Source organism: Balaenoptera physalus, assembly GCF_965194825.1.
Source record: "Balaenoptera physalus genome assembly, chromosome: 18".
In the NCBI taxonomy this organism is placed as follows: Eukaryota; Metazoa; Chordata; class Mammalia; order Artiodactyla; family Balaenopteridae; genus Balaenoptera; species Balaenoptera physalus.
The window spans coordinates 66,284,410-66,305,494 of record NC_138899.1 but is presented as its reverse complement, the minus strand read 5'-3'; the positions used below and the strand labels follow the sequence as shown (position 1 = coordinate 66,305,494).

At 36.6% G+C, this 21,085-nt stretch overlaps 1 protein-coding gene and 1 long non-coding RNA gene across 8 annotated transcripts in view; one reads left to right on the top strand and one right to left on the bottom strand.

The window, feature by feature from the left end:
- Nucleotides 1-21,085, top strand: part of LOC309647595 — an 88,927-nt gene that overhangs the window by 24,373 nt on the left and 43,469 nt on the right. Inside the window, exon 4 of one of the 5 annotated variants that reach the window (XR_014256168.1) lies at nucleotides 20,786-20,863. The exons of 3 other annotated variants lie outside the window; for them this stretch is intronic. This is a non-coding gene — a long non-coding RNA (uncharacterized lncRNA). Of the gene's footprint in view, nucleotides 1-14,867; nucleotides 15,842-20,785; nucleotides 20,864-21,085 lie in introns of those variants that run through there. One more of the 5 variants, XR_014256169.1, reaches the window with a different exon arrangement.
- MRPS31 (mitochondrial ribosomal protein S31) overlaps nucleotides 12,482-21,085 on the bottom strand; it is a 31,277-nt gene continuing 22,673 nt past the window's right edge. For 2 of the 3 annotated variants that reach the window (XM_082435030.1, XM_082435028.1), the window contains 2 exons: nucleotides 17,910-18,014; nucleotides 12,482-12,777 (listed from right to left, as the gene is read on the bottom strand). In XM_082435030.1, coding sequence (XP_082291156.1) covers nucleotides 12,548-12,777; nucleotides 17,910-18,014 — 335 coding nt within the window. In that variant the 3' untranslated portion in view covers nucleotides 12,482-12,547. The remainder of the gene's footprint in view (nucleotides 12,778-17,909; nucleotides 18,015-21,085) is intronic. The other variant, XM_082435029.1, reaches the window with a different exon arrangement.

Below are 21,085 nucleotides of genomic sequence, written 5' to 3'. Positions count from 1 at the left end.
GTTTTGTTTTAAATTTTTATTGGAGTTTAGTTGATGTACAATGTTGTGTTTGTTTCAGGTATACTACATCACACTGTTAATACTAAAGTATTTTAAAAGTAAATCACCCTACAGACAACCTAACGCTGTGGAACTCAAAGTCTAGAATTCATGGGTTTTGTTATCTGACCAGAGGGGAGATACAGTATTAGAAAATAGAGGTTATTCGTGGAGAAAGATGGAGAACTTGAGATAATGTTGGACACACAACAAGAAATAGAGACAATTGTTTATATATGATTAGGGCCCAGAGAGAGGTCAGGCTAGGTATTCATATTTAATCGTTGTTCTTACAGAAATGAGAATTGAGAGCTTGAGCACAAGTGGTTTGTTCAAATGAGAGGGCAGAAGGAGACCAGAATGGCCTGAGCTGGGGCTGGGAGAGGAAAAGGTGATACCTGTTTGATAGAAAGGGAGTTGGGTTGTGACACTTTCAGTTTACAATACTTCATCACAGAGAGTGTGGTATACACGTTTGTATATGCTGTACGCTAGGGGCAGGGCTCTTAACCACCTGGTTGTGAACTCTTTTTTTTTTTGGCTTCACCGCACAGCTTGTGGGATTTTAGTTCCCTAATCAGGGATTGAATTTGGGCCTCAGCAGTGAGAGCAGAGTCCCAACCACTGGACTGGCAGGGAATTCCCTGGTTGTGAACTCTTGAAACCTGTGGGGAATTCCCTGGAGGTCCAGTCATTAGGACTCGGTGCTCTCACTGTCGGGGCCCCGGGTTCGATCCCCAGTTAGGGAACTAAGATCCCCAACAAGCCTCTCAGGGTGGCCAAAAAAAAAAAAAAAGAAACCTGTGGACTTTCTCTCAGAGTAATGTTTTTAGATGCATAAAATAAAATATATAGGACTATGAAGGAAGACAGTTATGTTGAAATATAGTTATCAAAATATTTTTAATGTGATAGAATGAGTTACTCTTTTTCGACACATTAAATAACAAGATCTAGTGGCAGGTCTAATAATTACTGTAACTTTGAAGCGGTAATGAGCGTAAATTATATTTTGAGATATCTGCAACAACTCTAATGTGATATGAAAATAGCTGTGACTTCTATGGGTGACAGAGTCTTAATACTACTATTACTACTGTGTTTTGTTGTATACATTCATAATTGAAGGAAATGCTAATTTTCAGTTAGAGGCAAATGGAAATAAGGGAGTAATTTTTTCCCCCTAAGTTCACAGACACTCCCCAACCCTGAATTCTATCTACATATATACCTCCTCCCCCAGTGAGACCCTAGACGCCAGGTTAAGACCCCGTGGTGGGTGGTCAGTTGAATTACTTTATTAATTCAACAGCTATTTATTGCGTGTCAATCTGTGCTAGACATGGAGATACAAGGATAACTAAGCCTCAAGGAGCTCACAGTGAAGACGGGGAGACTGATACACAAATAGATGATGGCTATTCAGTATGGCAGGTGCAATGATGGAGGAAAGCCTGGTGTATAAGGAGGGGCAGAGGAGGCCTCTGGAAGCAGTTATGCACGAAATAAGTGAGTGACTTGAGGTCAAAGTGAACTTGGATCCGAGCCTGTGCTCCACAATGGAGGATCTGTAGGCTGAGCTGTGAAAAACCTCAGGATAAGCTGTATCCACCACATGGAGCCCAACATGCCTTTCAAGGCTCTGTACCACCCATGCCCACCTCCTTCTCCAGCCCCTTCTTGAGGCCCTCTCCCGATCACTCTCTCTTAGTCTCCAAGTCTTAAACACACCATTTTCTTTCCTGCCTCAAGGCCACCCTATGTGCTACAGCTTCTTCTCCTCACTCCCAATACCACACACACACACACAGAGCTTATGCCTATTGATCCTTTAGTTCACAACTTAAACATCACTTCTTTGTGACTCTCCCCTATGTGCACAATACAGTATTTAACCAGCCCTCTCTTCTTTTAAAAATTTTTTTAATTGAAGTATAGCTGATTTACAATGTTGTGTTAGTTTCAGCAAAGTGATTCAGTTATACATGTATGTATATATCTATTCTTTTTCAGATTCTTTGCCCTAATAGGTTATTACAAAATATTGAGTAGAGTTCCCTGTGCTATACAGTAGGTCCTTATTAGTTATCTATTTTATATATAGTAGTGTGTATATGTTAATCCCAAACTCCTAATTTATCCTTTCCCCTCTTTCCCCTTTGGTAACCATAAGTTTGTTTTCTATGTCTGTGGGTTTATTTCTGTTTTACATGTAAGTTTATTTGTATCATTTTTATAGTTTTAGATTCCACGTGTAAGCGATAACATGTGATATTTGTCTTTCTCTGTCTGGCTTACCTCACTTAATATGATAATCTCTAGGTCCAACCATATTGCTGCAAAAGGCATTATTTCTTTCTTTTTTATGGCTGAGTAATATTCCATTGTGTGTGTGTGTATGTGTGTTTATTTATTGATTGATATATATATATATATATATATATATATATATATATATATATATACACCACATCTTCTTTATCCATTCATCTGTTGATGGACATTTAGGTTGCTTCCATGTCTTGGCTATTGTAAATACTGCTGCAATGAACATTGGGGTGCATGTATCTTTTTGAATTATGGTTTTCTCTGGATATATGCCCAGGAGTGGGGTTGATGGATCATATGGTAGTTCTATTTTTAGTCTTTTAAGGAACCTCCATACCGTTCTCCATAGTGGTTGTACCAATTTACCTTCCCACCAACAGTGTAGGAGGGTTCCCTTTTCTCTACACCCTCTCCAGCATTTATTTGCAGACTTTTTGATGATGGCCATTCTGACCAGTGTGAGGTGATACCTCATTGTAGTTTTGGTTTGCATTTCTCTAATAATTAGCAATGTCGAGCATCTAACCAGCCATCTCTGATGGACATTTAAGTTGTCTCTAGTTTTTCATACCAGCAATGCAGTCTCACACACACATACACACACACACACCTTCTTATACTTGTACCTACGTCTCTGATAGATCCATTTCTAGAAGTGAAATTGCTAAGACAAATGCACATTTAATGTTTCAATCAATACTACCGATAGCTCTCCAAAAGGTGCCCTAGAGAACCTGCTTTCTCACACTCTTAACAATATTGGATCTTACTAAGCTTTTCAATATTTGTTAATATTTTCATAAGATGGCTGCAGTCTCATTGCTAACTTTGCCTATCTTTGATTATTAATAAGATTGAACATTTTATCATTCTATTATTTAAGATAAGATGTAATTAGTTTGACATTATAGATAGAAGGATAGAGACTGAAAAAAAAAAGAAAATTAAAATTTCTGCTAAAGAATGAAGGAACATCTTAGGAAGGAAAAGCACTTTCTCAGCTTTGATATAAATGGCATTCATGCCTAACGCACATCTTGCTGCAAACAGAGCATTTTAAACCATGTTTAAAGTTAACCCATATATAATTGGCTGCTCTGCTTCAGAATTACTACTGGAGATGCTGCGTGATCCTATATTGGTAAATTTTCTGATACATAAGCTTTATAATCATCAAATAATAAGCTTCCCCTTTGTGCACACATCTTGGTTTCTATGCTTTTTGTTTCATTTCGGTTTTTTTTTTTTGGCCACAGCACGTGGCTTGTGGGATCTTAGTTCTCTGACCAGGGATCGAACCTGGGCCCTCAGCAGTAATTTATTGATAGTATTGTATCAATGTCAATTTTCGGATTTTGATCATTGAACTAGGGCTGTGTAAGTTAACATTAGGGGGTGCTGGGTGAAGGGTATACATAGACTCCTATTATTTTTGTAACTTTTCTGTAAGTCTAAAATTATTGCAAAAATAAAAACGTTAATTAAAAATAAAATAAGCTTCATCTGAAGCGTGATTTTCATAACACACATTAAAAACCACATCCTCCTGATCATAGCTATGCTGAGGATTTGAATATTATTCAGAATTTCCCCTAATACTGAACTGCTCTTCACTGAAACCATGTGGTTTCACAGAATGCTGAAACGTTTTAAAAACAATTTGCATTCTCTTTCTCTTCTTTCATCTTTGAGTTTATGGAGCTCCCTGTTGTTCATTCAGAAAATAATTCTTACCAGCTTAAGCTACCAATTAATGTAAAAGAGAAGTAGGAAGGGTCCCTGATCTGAATCTGGGGTTCTCAGCTCTGTCATAAATGAACTATGAAATCACTGGCAAGTTACTCCCTCTGGGCCTCCATTTTCCACACCTATGAAATGAGTGAATTAGTAAAAGATATTTGTCTTTCTCAGTTGGGGAATTCTGTGCTTCATATTCATAATTCCTGACTCCTACTAGCTTGACCTCCACCTCCAAGTTAGGCTAAAAGTTTTGGTGTAGAAGTGACCAAAGACTGTAAATGCCAGTTTGTAGCTCAGTATGTCAAGACATTAACCAAAGTTAATGTATGTGGCATAGGTAATTGGGTCTTAATTTTTAATATCTCAGAAAGTTTAATAAAGATCTTAATCTCATTTAAATCTCTTGATTTTACACACTAATGAATAGCAGTGAGTTATATTCACATGGTGAAATTCAATCTATCCAAATCAGAAGCTTCATTTTAGGACCATATTTCAAATTCCTTTCCCACAGAAGCATCGTTCGGCAGCCACAGGTATGGCACACCTGACTCTTTCCTCCCCTTTCTTTTCCTGATCCCTCTTGCTGATGGTATAGGGAATAGAGATTGACTCAAAGTCAGACATGGGTGGCCTAAACCACCAATCTCTGGATTATTACAAGCTGACCTAGAGCCTAAAAGAATACTTTTCTTTTTTTTCTTAATTTTATTGAAGTATAGTTGATTTACAGTGTTGTATTAATTTCTGCTGTACGGCAAAGTGACTCAGTTATCACAGGATATTGAATATAGTTCCCTGTGCTATACAGTAGGACCTTGTTGTTTATCCATCCTATATGTACTAGTTTGCATCTGCTAATCCCAAACTCTCAATCCTTCCCTCCCCCACCCCCCTTCCCGTTGGCGACCACAAGTCTGTTCTCTGTGTCTGTGAGTCTGTTTCTATTTCGTAGATATGTTCATTTGTTTCGTATTTTAGATTCCACATATAAGTGATATCATATGGTATTTGTCTTTCTCTTTCTGACTTACCTTGCTTAGAATGATAATCTCTAGGTCCATCCATGTTGCTGCAAATGGCATTATTTCATTCTTTTTAATGGCTGAGTAATATTCCATTATATCTATATCTATCTAACTATATATTTATAGAGATATATATATACCATATCTTCTTTATCCATTCATCTGTCAGTGGACATTTAGGTTGCTTCCATGTATTGGCTATTGTACATAGTGCTGCCATGAACACTGGGATGCATGCATCTTTTTTTTTTTTATCAATTTATTTATGTATTTATTTGGCTGCGTTGGGTCTTCGTTGCTGCGCTCAGGCTTTCTCTAGTTGTGGCAAGCAGGGGCTACTCTTCATCGCGGTACACAGGCTTCTCATTGCGGTGGCTTCTCTTGTTGTGGAGCATAGGCTCTAGGTGTGCAGGCTTCAGTAGTTGTGGCACGTGGGCTCAGCATTTGTGGCTCACGGGCTTAGTTGCTCCGCAGCATGCGGGATCTTCCCAGACCAGAGCTCGAACCCATGTCCCCTGCATTGGCAAGTGGATTCTTAACCACTATGCCACCGGGGAAGTCCCCATGTATCTTTTTGAATTATGGTTTTCTCCAGATATATGTCCAGGAGTGGGATTTCTAGATAAAAGAACAATTTTCTTTTTGCCCATAATGACACTGGAAAAATGACTTCTCTTCTGTTTGTTTCTCACTTACCATCCCGTTAAAAATTCTTTTTTCATTGTGGTCACTTTGACATTTGCCCCACTGACCTTTCTGCCTTTAATTTTTTCCCAAATAGCCCTACTGAATTAGCCCCCCACAACTCTGAGTTATTACATTGTTATTCCGCTCTTTAATGATTTTTCATCTAAACATTAACTACCGCGTCAAAGTTCCTATGTTTGCGATGATCCCGTTAGAATATTTTACTGAACCCAAATGAAGAAATTCCTTTTCCCTTTACTCCAGAGTATCCATATAATTGCCTTCAAATCTCTTCTTGAGGGGTACTGGAAAAAAAAATACTTGGTTTTTGGAGTTGTTGATCTAGGGTTTAAATCCTGGCTGTACCACTTATTTGCAGCCTTGGGAAATTTATTAAATTCCTGTAAATGGGAATATTACATACCTTAGAGAATATTCCAAAACTCAGTGATGTAATATGTGTGAAGCACACGGCACCAGGCCAGTCAGCCAAGAGGAACCTACCACCTCAGTGGTGCCTGTGACGATCTCAGCCACGATGCTGACGACAGTAATTACTCGTAGACTGGCACGCATGGAGCAACCACCTCTACTGCCCTCAGCCACCGAGCTACACCCTTCCAGCTTTCCTGCACCTTGGCAAACAGGTGCTTCTTCCCGAAATGGTAGGTGGTCCTCTATTTGGCTTGAGAACAGAGCATTCTTTTTTCAAATGGTTGGAGTATCTTCATTACACACATAGACCATAGGACCTAGAATCTAAGGATAGTAGATTCTTTAGAATTAAGTGTGTAAATGGACAAAGAAAGGATGTTTTTAATGTCATGGTCACAACTGTGAAGGTATGACAGTCCTTCAAAACTATGGCCAGATTCTGCATATCTTCCAGTTATACACCCACTTCCATTCATTCCTTAAAATATCATGAAATGTTGTTACATACAAAGGGATATCTGTAATATAATTTTTATTTATTTATTTATTTTTGGCTGCGTTGGGTCTTTGTTGCTGCGCGCGGGCTTTCTCTAGTTGCGGTGAGTGGGGGCTACTCTTCGTTGCAGTGCGCGGGCTTCTCACTGTGGTGGCTTCTCCTGTTGTGGAACACGGGCTCTAGGTATGCGGGCTTCAGTAGTTGTGGCACGTGGGCTCAGTAGTTGTGGTTCACGGGCTCTAGAGCGCAGGCTCAGCAGTTGTGGCGCATGGGCTTAGTTGCTCCGTGGCATGTGGGATCTTCCCAGACCAGGGATTGAACCCGTGTCCCCTGCATTGGCAGGCAGATTTTTAACCACTGCGCCACCAGGGAAGTCCCTGTAATATAATTTTTAAAGCATGATAATAAAATGATCACCTGTGAACCTACCATCCAACTTGGGAAATAGAATGTTAGTGCCGTTTAGGCTCCCTGGGTGTCCCTTCTCAACGCCACAGCCCGTCTCCCTTGGCTCCCTGAGTTACAGTATTGTGTTTATCATTCCTGTGATCTTTGTTATAAGCACATTTATTGCTCTGCAATATATTCAGAATTGTAAATGGGGGTCTATTGCACGTATTCTTCTGCAACTTATTTTTCACTCAACGTCTGAAATTCGTCTGTATTGATGTGTATAGCCCTATTTTAATCATTTTTGCTTCTGTTTAGAGTTCCATTGCCTAAATAAACCACAATTTATTTATTAGTTCTCCAGGCAATGGGCACTTTCTCCCCAATTTTTACTACTTTGAATATTTTTGTAAATGCCTCCCAGCACTTATCTGCAAGAGTTTCTTTAGGTATATACTCCAGAAGCATTGTTCACAGTTTATATAAATATATATATATATACACACACACACATATGATAGATGTTTATACTATGTATTTACATATAATTATTAAAAGATAACTAAATGTTTCATGTGTTATACATTTACATACTATATATGTATGTAATATATATTATAAATATAATTATGTAATTCCAAGAGTGTTTGCCAATTTACACTCCCACCAACCTCAACATATGAGTGATATTGCCTTTCTTTTGATTTTTCACCCATCTAAAGAATACACAAATGTTATCTCAATATGGGTTTTTTAAAAAAATTTTTAACTGGAAGGTTCTTTAAATTCTATAGTGCTTTAAAATTTTCAAAAGTTTCACACACAATTTCATGTAATCCCATAATAGCCTTTCCCCCCATCCCTATGTTGCCCCTCCCCCCTTCCCTCTCCCCACTGGTAACCACTAGTTTGTTCTCTGTATCTGTGAGTCTGCTGCTTTTTTGTTTTATTCACTAGTTTGTTGTATTTTTTAGATTCCACATGTAAGTGACATCCTACAGCATTTGTCTTTCTCTGACTTATTTCACTTAGCATAATACCCTCTAAGTCCATCCATGTTGCTGCAAATGGCAAAATTTCATTCTTTTTTATGGCTGAGTAGTATTCCATTGTGTATATATACCACATCTTTATCCACTCATCTGTTCATGGACACTTGGGTTGCTTCCATACCTTGGCAATCATAAATAATGCTGCTATGAACATTGGAGTGCATGTATCTTTTCGAATTAGTGTTTTCTCAATATGGTTTTCATTTGCATTTTCCTCACATTCTTTCATATATTAGCCACTTATATTATTTCTTCTATGAAATGCCTGTTTATATATTTTGACCATATTCTTTTGTGTTTTCGTCTACTTGATTTTTAGGAGTTCTTTGTATACTCTACATACTACTCATTTGGTGATTGTATTGAAGCATTTATCTTCATGTTGGACACTTGTCTTTTCACTCTTGGTGGTGTCTTTTTCGATTAAAATTTCTAAATTTTAACATAGCAAATTTATTAATCTTTTTCTTAGAGATTGTGCTTTGATATTTTAAATCCTTGCCTACATTAGAGCCATAAAGATATTCTTTTGTATTTTTGTTTTAAATGTTTATAGTTTTATCTCATTTAAGTATCAAATTCAATTGAATTGGATTTTTTTTTAATATGAGTAGAGAATCCACTTTTTTTCCTTCATGTGTATAACCAATTGTCCTAACACCATTCATTGAATATCCACTCTTCCCATTGATCTGCAATGCCAACTTTGTCATGTATCAAGTTTCCATATACTAATGGGCCTATTTCTGTGTTCTCTATTCTGTTCCATCAGTCTATTTAACTATCTCTGTGTGTAATATCCTGCTAATTATCACAGCTTTATAGTAAGTCTTTTTTAAAAATATTTATTTGGCCACATCGGGTCTTAGTTGCGGCACACGGGTACCTTCGTTACAGCGTGCAGGCTTCTCTCTAGTTGTGGTGCGCAGGCTCCAGAGTGCGCGGGCTCAGTAGTTGTGGAGCGTGGGCTCTAGAGCATGCAGGCTCAGTAGTTGCCACGCAAGGGCTTAGTTGCCCCGTGGCGTGTGTGATCTTAGTTCCCCGACTAGGGATCAAACCCGCATCCCCTGCATTGGAAGGAGGATTCTTAACCCCTGGACCACCAGGGAAAGTCTTGATAGCTTAAAAGTTAAGGCAAGTTCCTTACCTGACCTTGTCTTCTTTTTCAAGAGTATTTTGACTCTTCTTAGTTATTTGCTTCCCTCTATAAGTTTAGCTTAAATGTGTGAAGTTCTGTGAAAAACCTTGTTGGGATTTTGAATGAAACTGCATTAAAGCTATATAGATAAATAGCTTACCCATGAACTTCTTATCCATTTGCTTCCTTATTTTTAAAATTTTATTACTGTTTTATTAAAGTTTTAAAATGTTTTCTTCATAAAGATCTTATTCATTTATAATTTTCAATGGTACTATAAATGGTATCTTATAAATTGTATTTTATCTGTTTGTTGCTGGTATATAGACATGCAACTGCAAACTTGCTAAACTAGCCTATTAATTGTAATTTAGATTCTTCTGTTTTCTACGTAATCACAGGCTCTTACTAATGATGGTTTGTTTCTTCCTTTTTATATTAAGTATCTATCTGTGCGTAATAAATTACATCAAACTTAGTGGCTTAAAAGAACATACACTTATTATCCCCATGTTTCTGTGACTCACTTAGCTGGGTCCCCTGCTCAGGGCCTCACAAGGCTTCAATTAATGTGTCAGCCAGGCTGTGGTCCTTTTCAGAGCTTAGGACCTTCTTCCAAGATCACATGGCTGCTGGCAGAATTCAGTTATTTGAGGCTGTAGCACTGAGGTCCCCATTTTGTTGCTGTCAACTGGGGGTTGCTCTCAGATTCTAGTAACTCCCACAGTTCCTTGCCACATGGCCGATTCACAGGCCTTCTCACATGACAGTTCACTATTTCAAAGCCAGTAGCATACTCATCTAGTCACTAAGAGTCCTACATAACAATGTAATCATAAGAGTGACTAATTCTGTCACTTTTGCCACAGAACATAATCCAGTCAAGGGAATGCCTACACCCATCATCTTTGCCATATTCTACTGACACTTGCTAGAAGCAAGTCTCAGGTTCTGCCTACACTCAAAGAGAGGATGTGATTCATTGGAGATTATCTTTGGGTGGTAAGGTAGTTAGAATTTCCCATTCTAATAGCTTTATATTTCTTCTTCTTGCTACACTGCACAGTCTAGGCCTCCAGTATAATATTGACAATAAATTGTGGTCTTATCATCTTAAAGGAAATGGTTTAATGATTCACCAGAAAGATGTTTGCTGTAAGTTTTTTGTAAATGCCATTTACCAGGTTAAAGAAGTTCTACTTGAAGTTTTCTAGTTCCTTTAAATTATAAATGACTGTTGAATTTTATCAAACAATTTTTTCTATATCCTTTGAGGTGATATATATATTTTTTCTCCATTGTCAAGCCACTCTTGCGTTCCTGGAATAAACCAGATTATCAACTTTTCTTTCCTATTTATTGCTGGATTTTGTTTGCTATTTTGGATCTTTCAAATGTGTCATGATTGAGATTAATCTTTGTTATTCTAATCTCTTGAAACTGAGTTGGATTTTTTTTCCTTCTTTTTCTATGCTTTGGAATAATTTGTAGGATTATTTGCTTTCTGAATATTTTACACTCTCCTGAGAAATGGTCTGAGCTTATTGTTTTCTTTCTGGGAAGATTTTAAAAATAGAGATCCTATTTCTTTAACAAACAGTTATTAAATTATCATTTTTCTTTTAAACTACCCAAAGAGAGCCTCTGGCCCATTTCTTCTTTTTTCTTCTGGAAATCTGATTATACAAATGTTACTTTCTTATACTCATCTTTACCTCTCTTTCATATTTCTCTTCTCTTTGATTCTCTCTGCTGCATGTGGAGAATTTCTTTAGATCTATTTTCCAGTGTCTAATCTGTTGTTAAATTAAACTAGAACTAGATCCCACAGGCCACAGTTAAGACCTGGCACAGCCCAATAAATAATATTTAAAAATAAATAAATAAAAATTAAAAAAAATAAACCCCTTCACTAATTTTTTTTTTCAGATCTATTAGGTCACTTTTATAGTCTCCTGCTCTATACTTCATTCTAAGTTACACATATTTTTAGATTCTGAATATGATAAGCCCAATATTTAAAGGCTCTGTGAGTCTGATTCTGTTGTCTGTTGCTTCTGCTGGTGTACATTCATGGTGCTTTCTTTCCTTATGTGTTTTGTAATTTGAAGACTGGGTTTATGCTGAGTTCCTTCACATACAGTTTTTGTTTGCTTGTGCCAGAGCCTGAACACTACTAACCTGAGGCCACTGTAAACTAAATTCTTAATTTAAGGTGGTTTTTTTTTTTTTTTTTTTTTAAAGAATCCTCAGTCCTTTCAGTTGTATGAATCTGAATCACGTTGCTATACACCGTAATAGAAATTAGTTCTGGGCTTCCCTGGTGGTACAGCGGTTAAGAATCCACCTGCCAATGCAGGGGACAAGGGTTCGAGCCCTGGTCCAGGAAGATCCCACATGCTGCGGAGCAACTAAGCCCATGTGCCACAACTACTGAGCTCGTGCGCTACAACTACTGAAGCCCACACGCCTAGAGCCTGTGCTCCGCAACAAGAGAGGCCACCACAATGAGAAGCCCGCGCATCACAACGAAGAGTAGCCCCCGCTCGCCACAAATAGAGAAAGCCCGGGCGCAGCAACGAAGACCCAACGCAGCCAAAAATAACAAACAAATAAAATAAATAAATAAATAAAAATTAAAATTAATAAAAAAAAGGAAATTAGTTCTGATTTTGGCATGATGACCTAAAATTCTATAAGTGATTAGTATAAGCCCTTTATTTCTATAAGGTTAGTTCACTATAGTGACCCAGACTTAGGTAAGGGTAGTTAATTTAGTGTGAAAATATAAATATGTATATATGCAAATATAGAAACTACATGTATATGTAAATATAGTCTATGCATATAAATTTGTCTGTAAATCCTCTCAACTGTTATAGTCCTCTGATGACATCACATGTATGGCGACTTATATTTCAAAGAAGTATGGTCACTGAATGAAAAGAAAAAGTTACAGGAAGTTGTCTTAAACTTATTAGTAATTCTAAGATACTCTTTTTGTTTAGAATTACTAGTTGAATCCATAAAAGCTGGTAACTTTTTTCCATGCAGGAATATTTTTCAGTTACCACTGTATATACTTTTAAACAATTTAACATTTATACCATTCAAATCAGATGCAATAATGAACACAATACAGGAAAACTTCTAGTAAAATTATTTAATTATAATACGAATCTCCAACAGCTTGAAGTAAAAATTTCCATGATCTTCAATTGAACTGTATGCCACTTTCTTTCAGAATGTCCCGTTTTTCATTAAAATAATTCCTAAACCACTCTATATGTTCAACCTTCTGTTTAACACTCAGATATGGGTTTTTGGAAAGGCCACAGGTCACCAACTCCATGAAGTGGCGAATTGGTCCTTGTTTTGGAAAATCCTCCAGGTATTTATCCAGAAATATATGTTCATGAAATTCTGAACCATCATCATCAAAACCTAGGAAATGAGACAAAATACGTTACAATTTTGAATGTAAAACCTACACAATAAAATTAACATTAATGATGTAGTATAGCATTACAGTAAAGGCATGAACATTGGAGTAAAACAGAGGTTTGCTCACCAATTTAACAACCATGTGATTGGGCAAATTAACTTCACTGAGCAACAGTTTCCTCAGGCATAAAGTGAGTATTAAGACAGCACCTTCTTCATGGGGTTTTATAAAGTTAAATAGACATAAATCTTATAAAGCTCCTTTACAATGCTTAGCATACTACAAATATTCAAAATGTAGCAGCAATTACTACTAATGGATATTTTAATATCTAAAGAAACCACTAAGAAAACTATACAAACTACACTAAAAAAATACATAAAGCAAAATAAGATGGAATCCTAAGATATATTCAAGCAGCTCACAGGAAGCTAAGAAAAGACAGAGGAGTGAGAAACAGAGAAAATGAACATAAAACAAATAACAAAATGAGACTTAAATCCTAACAAATCAATAATTACTTTAAATGTAAATGTCTAAATATACCATCAAAAGAAAAACACGATCCAACTATATGCTATATACAAGAAACTCACTTCAAATATTTACCTATAACATAGGTAGGTTGAAAGTAAAAGGATGAAGGCAGACATATCTTGCTACCATTAATTTTTAAAAAAAGAATGCATGAGTGGCTATAGGAATATCAGACAAAGTAGACTTCAGAGCAAAGAAAACTACTAGAGAGAAAGAGGAACATTACATAATAAAAGGGTCAACCCACCAAGAAGACAAAGCAATCTTAATTATGTATGCACCAAACAAAAGAGTTTCTAAATACATGAAAGAAAAGTTGACAGAAATAAAGTAGAAATTTAAAAATCCACAATTACAGTTGGAGGTTTCAATACCCCACTGTCAACAATTGCGAGAACTAACAAGTAGAAAGTTAGCAAAGACATAGAAGAACTGAACAACATCAACCAACAGGATCACACTGACATCTACGGAACACTCTACCAGACTACTGCAGAATACAAATTCTTTTCAAGTATCCATGGAACATTCACCTAGTTTAACCATATCCTGGGTCACAAAACAAATGTCAACATATTTAAAATAACTGAAATAATATACAGTATGTTCTCTGATCATAAAGGAATCAAAACAGAAATCAGTAACAGGAAGACAATAGGAAAATCTTCAAACAGTTGGAAATTAATGTAAGTAATTCATGGTCATAAAGGAAATCTCAAAAGAAATAATATTTATGTATTTATTTGGATGTGCAGGTCTTTAGTTGTGGCAGGCGGGCTCCTTAGTTGTGGCATGCAAGTGGGATCTAGTTCCCTGACCAGGGATTGAACCTGGGCCCCCTGCATTGGGAGTGTGGAGTCTTAACCACTGCGCCACGAGGGAAGTCCCTCAAAAGAAATTTTAAAAAACACATAGAATTGAATGAAAATACAACAAATCAAAATTTGTGGGACACAGCTAAAACAGTGCTGAGAGGGAAATATATAGCACTGAATGCACACATAAGAGGAGAAGTCTCAAATCAATAATCTAAGCTCCCACTTTAAGAACCTAGTAAAAGAGCAAAATAACCCCAAAGCAAACAAAAGGAAGGAAATAATAAAGATAACATCAGAAATCAATAAAACTGAAAACAAGAAAATAGAGAAAAATCAATGAAACCAGTACCTGGTTCTTCACACGCACACACACACACACACACACACACACACACAACAAAAAACCAAAAATTGATACATTGCTAGCAAGTCTGATAAAGAAAAAAGAGAAGGCACAAACCAACAATATTAGCAATGAAAAGGGGGTTATCATTATAAATCCTGAAATCATTAAAGGGATAATAAAGGAATACTCCAAATAACCTTACACTCACAAATTCAATAACTTGAAAAAAACTGACAACTTTAAAAAAATCCATTGAACTACCAAAACTCAACCAAAATAAAAGATAACCTGAATAATCTTATAACTATTAAAGAAAAGAAATATGTAATTTAAAAGCTCTCAAACATTTAAAGAAAAACTAACACCAATTTTACACAATCTCTTCCAGAAACTAGAAGACAGGATACTTCCTAACACATTTTATGAGACCAGCATTACCTTGTTAAAAAAACAAAGACAAAACAACAACCAAAAACAGGAGCAAGAAAGAGAGAGAACTACAAAACAATATCTCTAATAAACTTAGAGGAAAAACCTTTAAACAAAATTAGCAGACAAATCCAACAACGTATAAGAAGATGTATACACCAAGATCAAGTGGGATTTACTCAAGTAGGATTCTACTGCAAGGCTGGTTCAACATCTGAAAATCAAGGTAATCTACCATATCAACAGGTTAAAGAAGAAAAATCATATGACCCAACACTCACTTTGATAAATACTCTCAGCAAATTAGGGAAAGAGAAGAACTACATCAACATGGTAAACCTACAGCTAATATCATAGTGAAAGACTGAAGGCTTCTCCCCTAAGTTCCTGAACAAGGCAAGGAGATCAGCGCTCACTACTCTTACTCAACATAGTACTGAAAGTTCCAGCCACTGATAAGGGAGGCAGGAAGAAAAGTCACGGAGATGGGAAAGGAAGACATAAAACTATTTGTAGATGACATGATTGTCTACATAGAAAATTCCAAGGAATCTACAAAAAAAACTCCTAGAACTAATTAGTGAGTTCAGTAAGGTTACAGGATACAAGATCATAAAAATAAAAATCACTATTTAAATTGGAAGACTCAACATAGTAAAGATGTCATTTCTCTCCAAACTGATCTACAGGTTTAATGTACTTTCTACCAAAATTCCAGCCAAGTTTTGCCACAGACAAGCTTATTCTAAAATTTATATGGAAAGGGTTAAGTCCTAGAAGAGTTAAAACAATCTTGAAAGAGAAGAATAAAGTGGGAGGAACAATGCTAGGGCTGACTATACAGCTACAGTACAGGCATGCCTCGTTTCATTGTGCTCTGCTTTATTGTGCTTCACAGATATTGCCTTTTTTCTTCTTTTTTTCTCTTTCTTTTTTTTCTTATAAATTAAAGGTTTGTGGCAACCCTTTGTCAAGCAAGTGTATCTACACCATTTTTTCCAATGGCATTTGCTTACTTCCATGTCTCTATGTCACATTTTGGTAATTCTCACAATGTTTCAAACTTTTTTCATTATTATTATATTTGTTATGCTGATCTGTGATTGGTGATCTTTGCTGAAGGCTCGGATGATGGTTAGCATTTTTTAGCAATAAAGTATTTTTTAATTAAGGTATGTACTTTTTTTAGACAATGTTATTGCACACTTAATAGAATACAGTGTAGTGTAAACATAATTTTTATATGCACTGGGAAACCAAAAGATGCATGTGACTTGCTTTATTACAATCTTTGCTATATTGCAGTGGTCTGGAAACACACCTGCAATATCTAAGGTATGCCTGTAATCAAAAGAGTATGGTATTCACAGGGAACTCTACTCAATACTATGTAATGACCTATATGGAAAAAAAAATCTAAAAAATAGTAGATATATGTATATGTATAACTGACTCACTTTGCTGTACACCTGAAACTAACACAACATTGTAAATCAACTATATGCCAATAAAAATTAAAAAGAAAAAAAAAGAGTATGGTATTGGCAGGTGGTAAGACACAAAGGTTGATGGAACAAAAATCGAGGACCCAGAAATAGACCCTGTTATGGACTGCCAACATGTGGATCTTGGACTTCCAGCCTGCAGGCTTTGAGAAAGTAAATTCTGTTGTGTAAGGCACCCAGTCTGTGATATTTTGTTTTAGAAGCCTTAGCAGACTAACACAGATCCACATGAACATGCCCAACTTTTTACAAAGATGCATAGATAATTCAATGGAGAAAGGACAGCCTTTTCAACAAATGGTGCCAGAAGAATTGAAAAAAGAACCTCAACCTCATACAAATTAACAAAGAATGGATCACAGTCTAAACTATATATCTAACAGAAAAAAAACCAGAGGGAATTCTTCTGGTTCTAGGGCTGGCAAAGAACTTGACACCAACAGCACAATCCAAAAAAGGAAAAATTGGACCCCATCAAAACTGAAGACTTTTGGTCTGTGAAAGAATCTGTTCAAAGGATACAAAGACAAGTTATAGACTGGGAGAAAATATTTGCAAACCATATATTCAACGAAGTATATGGGATATATTTAAAAACTCAAAACTCAACAGAAAAAAAGATAATCCAACTAGAAAATGGGCAAAAAACAAGAGACATTTCACATTTCAAGAAGAGATACAGATAGCAAACACACACATGAAAAAGATGGTCAACCTCATTAGCCATTAGGGAAATGCAGATGAAAAACACAATGAAATATTAATAAACACCAATCAGAATGTGAACACATCTAAAAGAGAAAATAATAACATCAAATGCTGGTGAGGAGGAGAAACTAGATCATTCATATAATGCTGGTGGAAATATAAAATGGCATAGCCATTCTGGAAAACAACTTGGAAGTTTCTTTAAAAACTAAACATGTAACTACCATACTACCCAGCAACTGCACTCCTGAGTATTTATCCCAGGGGAATGGAAATTTGTATTCATACAGAAACCTGTACATGAATATTTACAGCACCTTTATTGTAATAGCCAAAAAAACTGGTAACAGCCCAGATGTCTTTTATCAGGGGAATGGTTAAACAAACTATAAGGTACATTCAAACCATGGACTATTACTCAGCAATAAAAACAACAGCAGCAAAAAACCCCTATTGACACACATAACAACTTGGATACATCCCCAGAGAACTAATCATGCTGAGTGGGGAAAAAAGCCAATCCTCAAAGGTTACATACTGTGTGATTCCATTTGTACGTCTTTCTTGGAATGACAAAATTATAGAAATGGAAAATGGATTTAGTAAGATTGCCAAGGATCAGGGACTAAGAAAGGACGGCAGTGGGAGGTGAGTGGATGTCGTTATGAAAGAGTGTAAGAGAGATCCTTGAGGCGACAGGACTGTTCTGTGTCCTGACTGTGGTCGTGGTTACATGAGTCTACATATGTGATAAAACTGCACAGAACTAAGCACACAAACACACTCACACGAAGGAGTACATGTAGAACTGGTGGCATCTGAACACGCCTGAAAGATACGGCTGCCGGCCGCCTGCCTGGGATACTGGGCTGTGGTTACGTGGGCGGTAACTACTGAGGGAAGATGGGTAAAGGGTATGTGAGATATTTATCATTTAATACAGCTGCATGTGAACCCACAATTACCTCAAAATAAGAAGTTTAAAAATGCTCTCTAATCACTTACAATTATCTTACACTTACTGAAAGAGATTTTTAAAATTTTATTTGGACATTTAAAGATCTATTCATCACTTTTATAAAAACTGAAACACACAAGAAATAAATTAAGGCGTTAGACTGCCAAATGGCCACATACTACTCCTATGCTTGTACACATGCCCCTTTGCAATGTGCCTTTGCCATTCTTCCCATAAAGAGGTAGATACAGCCTGTTTCTCCAACCCTTAAATTTGAGGTTGGCCAGGTGACCTGCTTTGGTCAATGGGACATTACCAAACACAATGCAAACAAAGGCCTGAAAAGCGCTTGCACATCAATCCTTGCTCTTCCTTGTGTTAGGAACTCTTCTATAGCCAGGTGAACAGCCCAGGCTAGCCTGTGAGATGGTGAGTGACATATAACCCTCTTATCGCCTTCTCTGACAACCAACCAGCCAGCACCAACTAGACATTTGAGAGAAGCTACTCTAGAACAACCCACCCCCAGCCAACCTACCAAAACCTACCAGAAAACCCATAAGCTCATGAGCAGTTACAACTTAGCTGTTGTTTTACTAAGTTTGGGGTGGTTTGTTATGTAGCAAAAACTGATGGACATGATCGGCTGAGGTATTCCTAAAACTTCTTCACATTCAGAATCCAACTCTTCTGAACTGGCTTTTCAACTCGGAGTTGTCAGCGGCTGTGCTTTCCAACTTCTGTTAAGAACATTTGCGATGCAGCGTTTCTTAAGAGTGTTCCACTATGGCCTCTCTGACGCCCCTAATGCAAATCTGGATGCATATCCACAACAGGCAATGACAACTGCTGCTTCACTGATGCCTGACTCGCGTAACCAGGTGCATCACGATTCCAGAGATATTTAAAACGGTGAAAGACAAAAGTAGTCATATTCAATGAAATACAGGGAAAAGGCTGTGCAGGAATTGTTAAAATGGAAGTTTTCTCTAGCCTATAACCCCCCAAAGTTTCTACTCACATTTTCCCAGGCTAATGACTTCCAAGACTAATCACTTCTAAGGTGTATATCCTCCTAGTCCTTTCCCTAAATGCATATGTATTTTTTAAAAATAAGACAAATTATGGTTTAAAAAAATCTTTCTCTGAATCCCATTCAGAATTCTCTATGGTTCTCAATAGTTTATACCACCAAGCAAGCATGTTGTTACTCCTTCACTTTTTTTCCTTTTGTTTTTAAGGCATAGGCACCTGGGGATAGAAATGGGAGAAATGCAATCCAGAGAGGTAAAAAATGAAAAATAAAAGCCTCGCTTTGCTAAAGGTCTTTTCCATATTGTCAAACACTGCTAACAGTTTCCTGTGACAATTATTCTTTAAAAAAAAAAAAAAAAAACCCAATATGGCTAATGTGAAAAACAAGGCAGGTTTACATGTTCAATATATTTGAAAGAGTATGTTAGGGCTAAAAAATAAGGTCTGTAGCACTGGAAACTTAATAAATCAAGGTGATAAGTGCTCTCAAAAATTCAAGGGTGACTTCTGGATTGAGATTTTGTTGTTGTTGTTAGTTATTAGTATCCTTAGATGTACTTAAAATATAAGACTTAAGACAGAAAATTTTGCAAGAGAAATCATTTTTAAAAATAGCTGTGTTAACACAAGCTCAATAATCAATTTATTAAATCATTAGCAGATCGACTATCTCTGACATAAAGTTATAATGAGTTAATGGGTATAGCAATTATGACTATGCTATATTAGGTGGAAAAGCATCTAAGGGCATAGGTGATCTTATTTCTTATTACTCTTCCCCTAGATGAGAGATCAACCATCTTTTTAACTCAGAATGTTCCAGCAGGGCGTAATGAACAGATCCTTCCTGAATAAGTCAATGAGTGAATGAAAGCCAAGTGGTACTGGCAAGTAAAAAACAAAGGAAAAAACGAGAAAGAGATAAAGAGGGGATACTATATACAAAAATAAGTTCCAGATAGATTAAACAGGAAAAGGCTAACAGATCTGACTGTGTCCAAATTAAAATCACTGTTGGTTGAAGACATTCTGAACAGTTAAAAGATAAGCAACAAGGACTTCTAGTTAAAATGTAGCAGACTGAACCCATGCTTTAAAAATCTCTGCTCCCCTGTAATATCTACTACGTGGCAATAAAAGGAATAAAAAGACAAAGAGAACAGAAGAAGAAACAATAACAGACAGGAGGTATCAGCAAAATGTTAGAAGAAGGACAGTGGACAGATGAGTAGTAACTGACTCAGCTGAGTCGAAGATGCTAAAACCAAATTAAGAAGCAGACTTCAAAGGCTTCGGGAATTAGTGGCAGCATATACCACTGAAATTAGGAATGGGGATGAGGGACAAAAAAACAGAGGATTAATTAAAATTGGTTTAGGGAATACTTAGATCTCCCATCTTCTACCTATATCTCTAGATGACTACACCATCCATTTCCCAAAGAAGATGGGCAGTTTACTTTTTGGAGAAACTAAAACAGAAAGAGGAATGAGTCACTAAATTGATAAGAAGGGGAATTAAGTGAAAGTCTGTGTGCTGAATGGTGAGACATTCCACGCCGCCCCCCGCCCCCCATCCTACCAGTTGGAAGATCAGCTGGCTATCTTTTTAGAAAAGAATGTGCCAATATTTATTGCAATATAAAACATGCCTATTGTTTGACCCTTCTAGGAATTGAAGTACTCAGACATATACAGAAGGATATGTATAAAAAGATTCACTACAGCTCCATCCATCAACAGGAAAATGGTAAAATTACAGTGCAGTCATACAATGGCATACTATAGAATATGTAAAATAGTTCCATTTTATGGCCCCATATAGACCAAAACAACAGATAAATGTGAAACTACCATTTAAAGTAGACTGTGAGGACACATATCAAACTATTGACAATGGTTGTTTCAGAAAAAGGGAAGAGAACTGAGAGGTAAAGGTGTATTCTCTATTCTTCCATATTATTTAACTTTT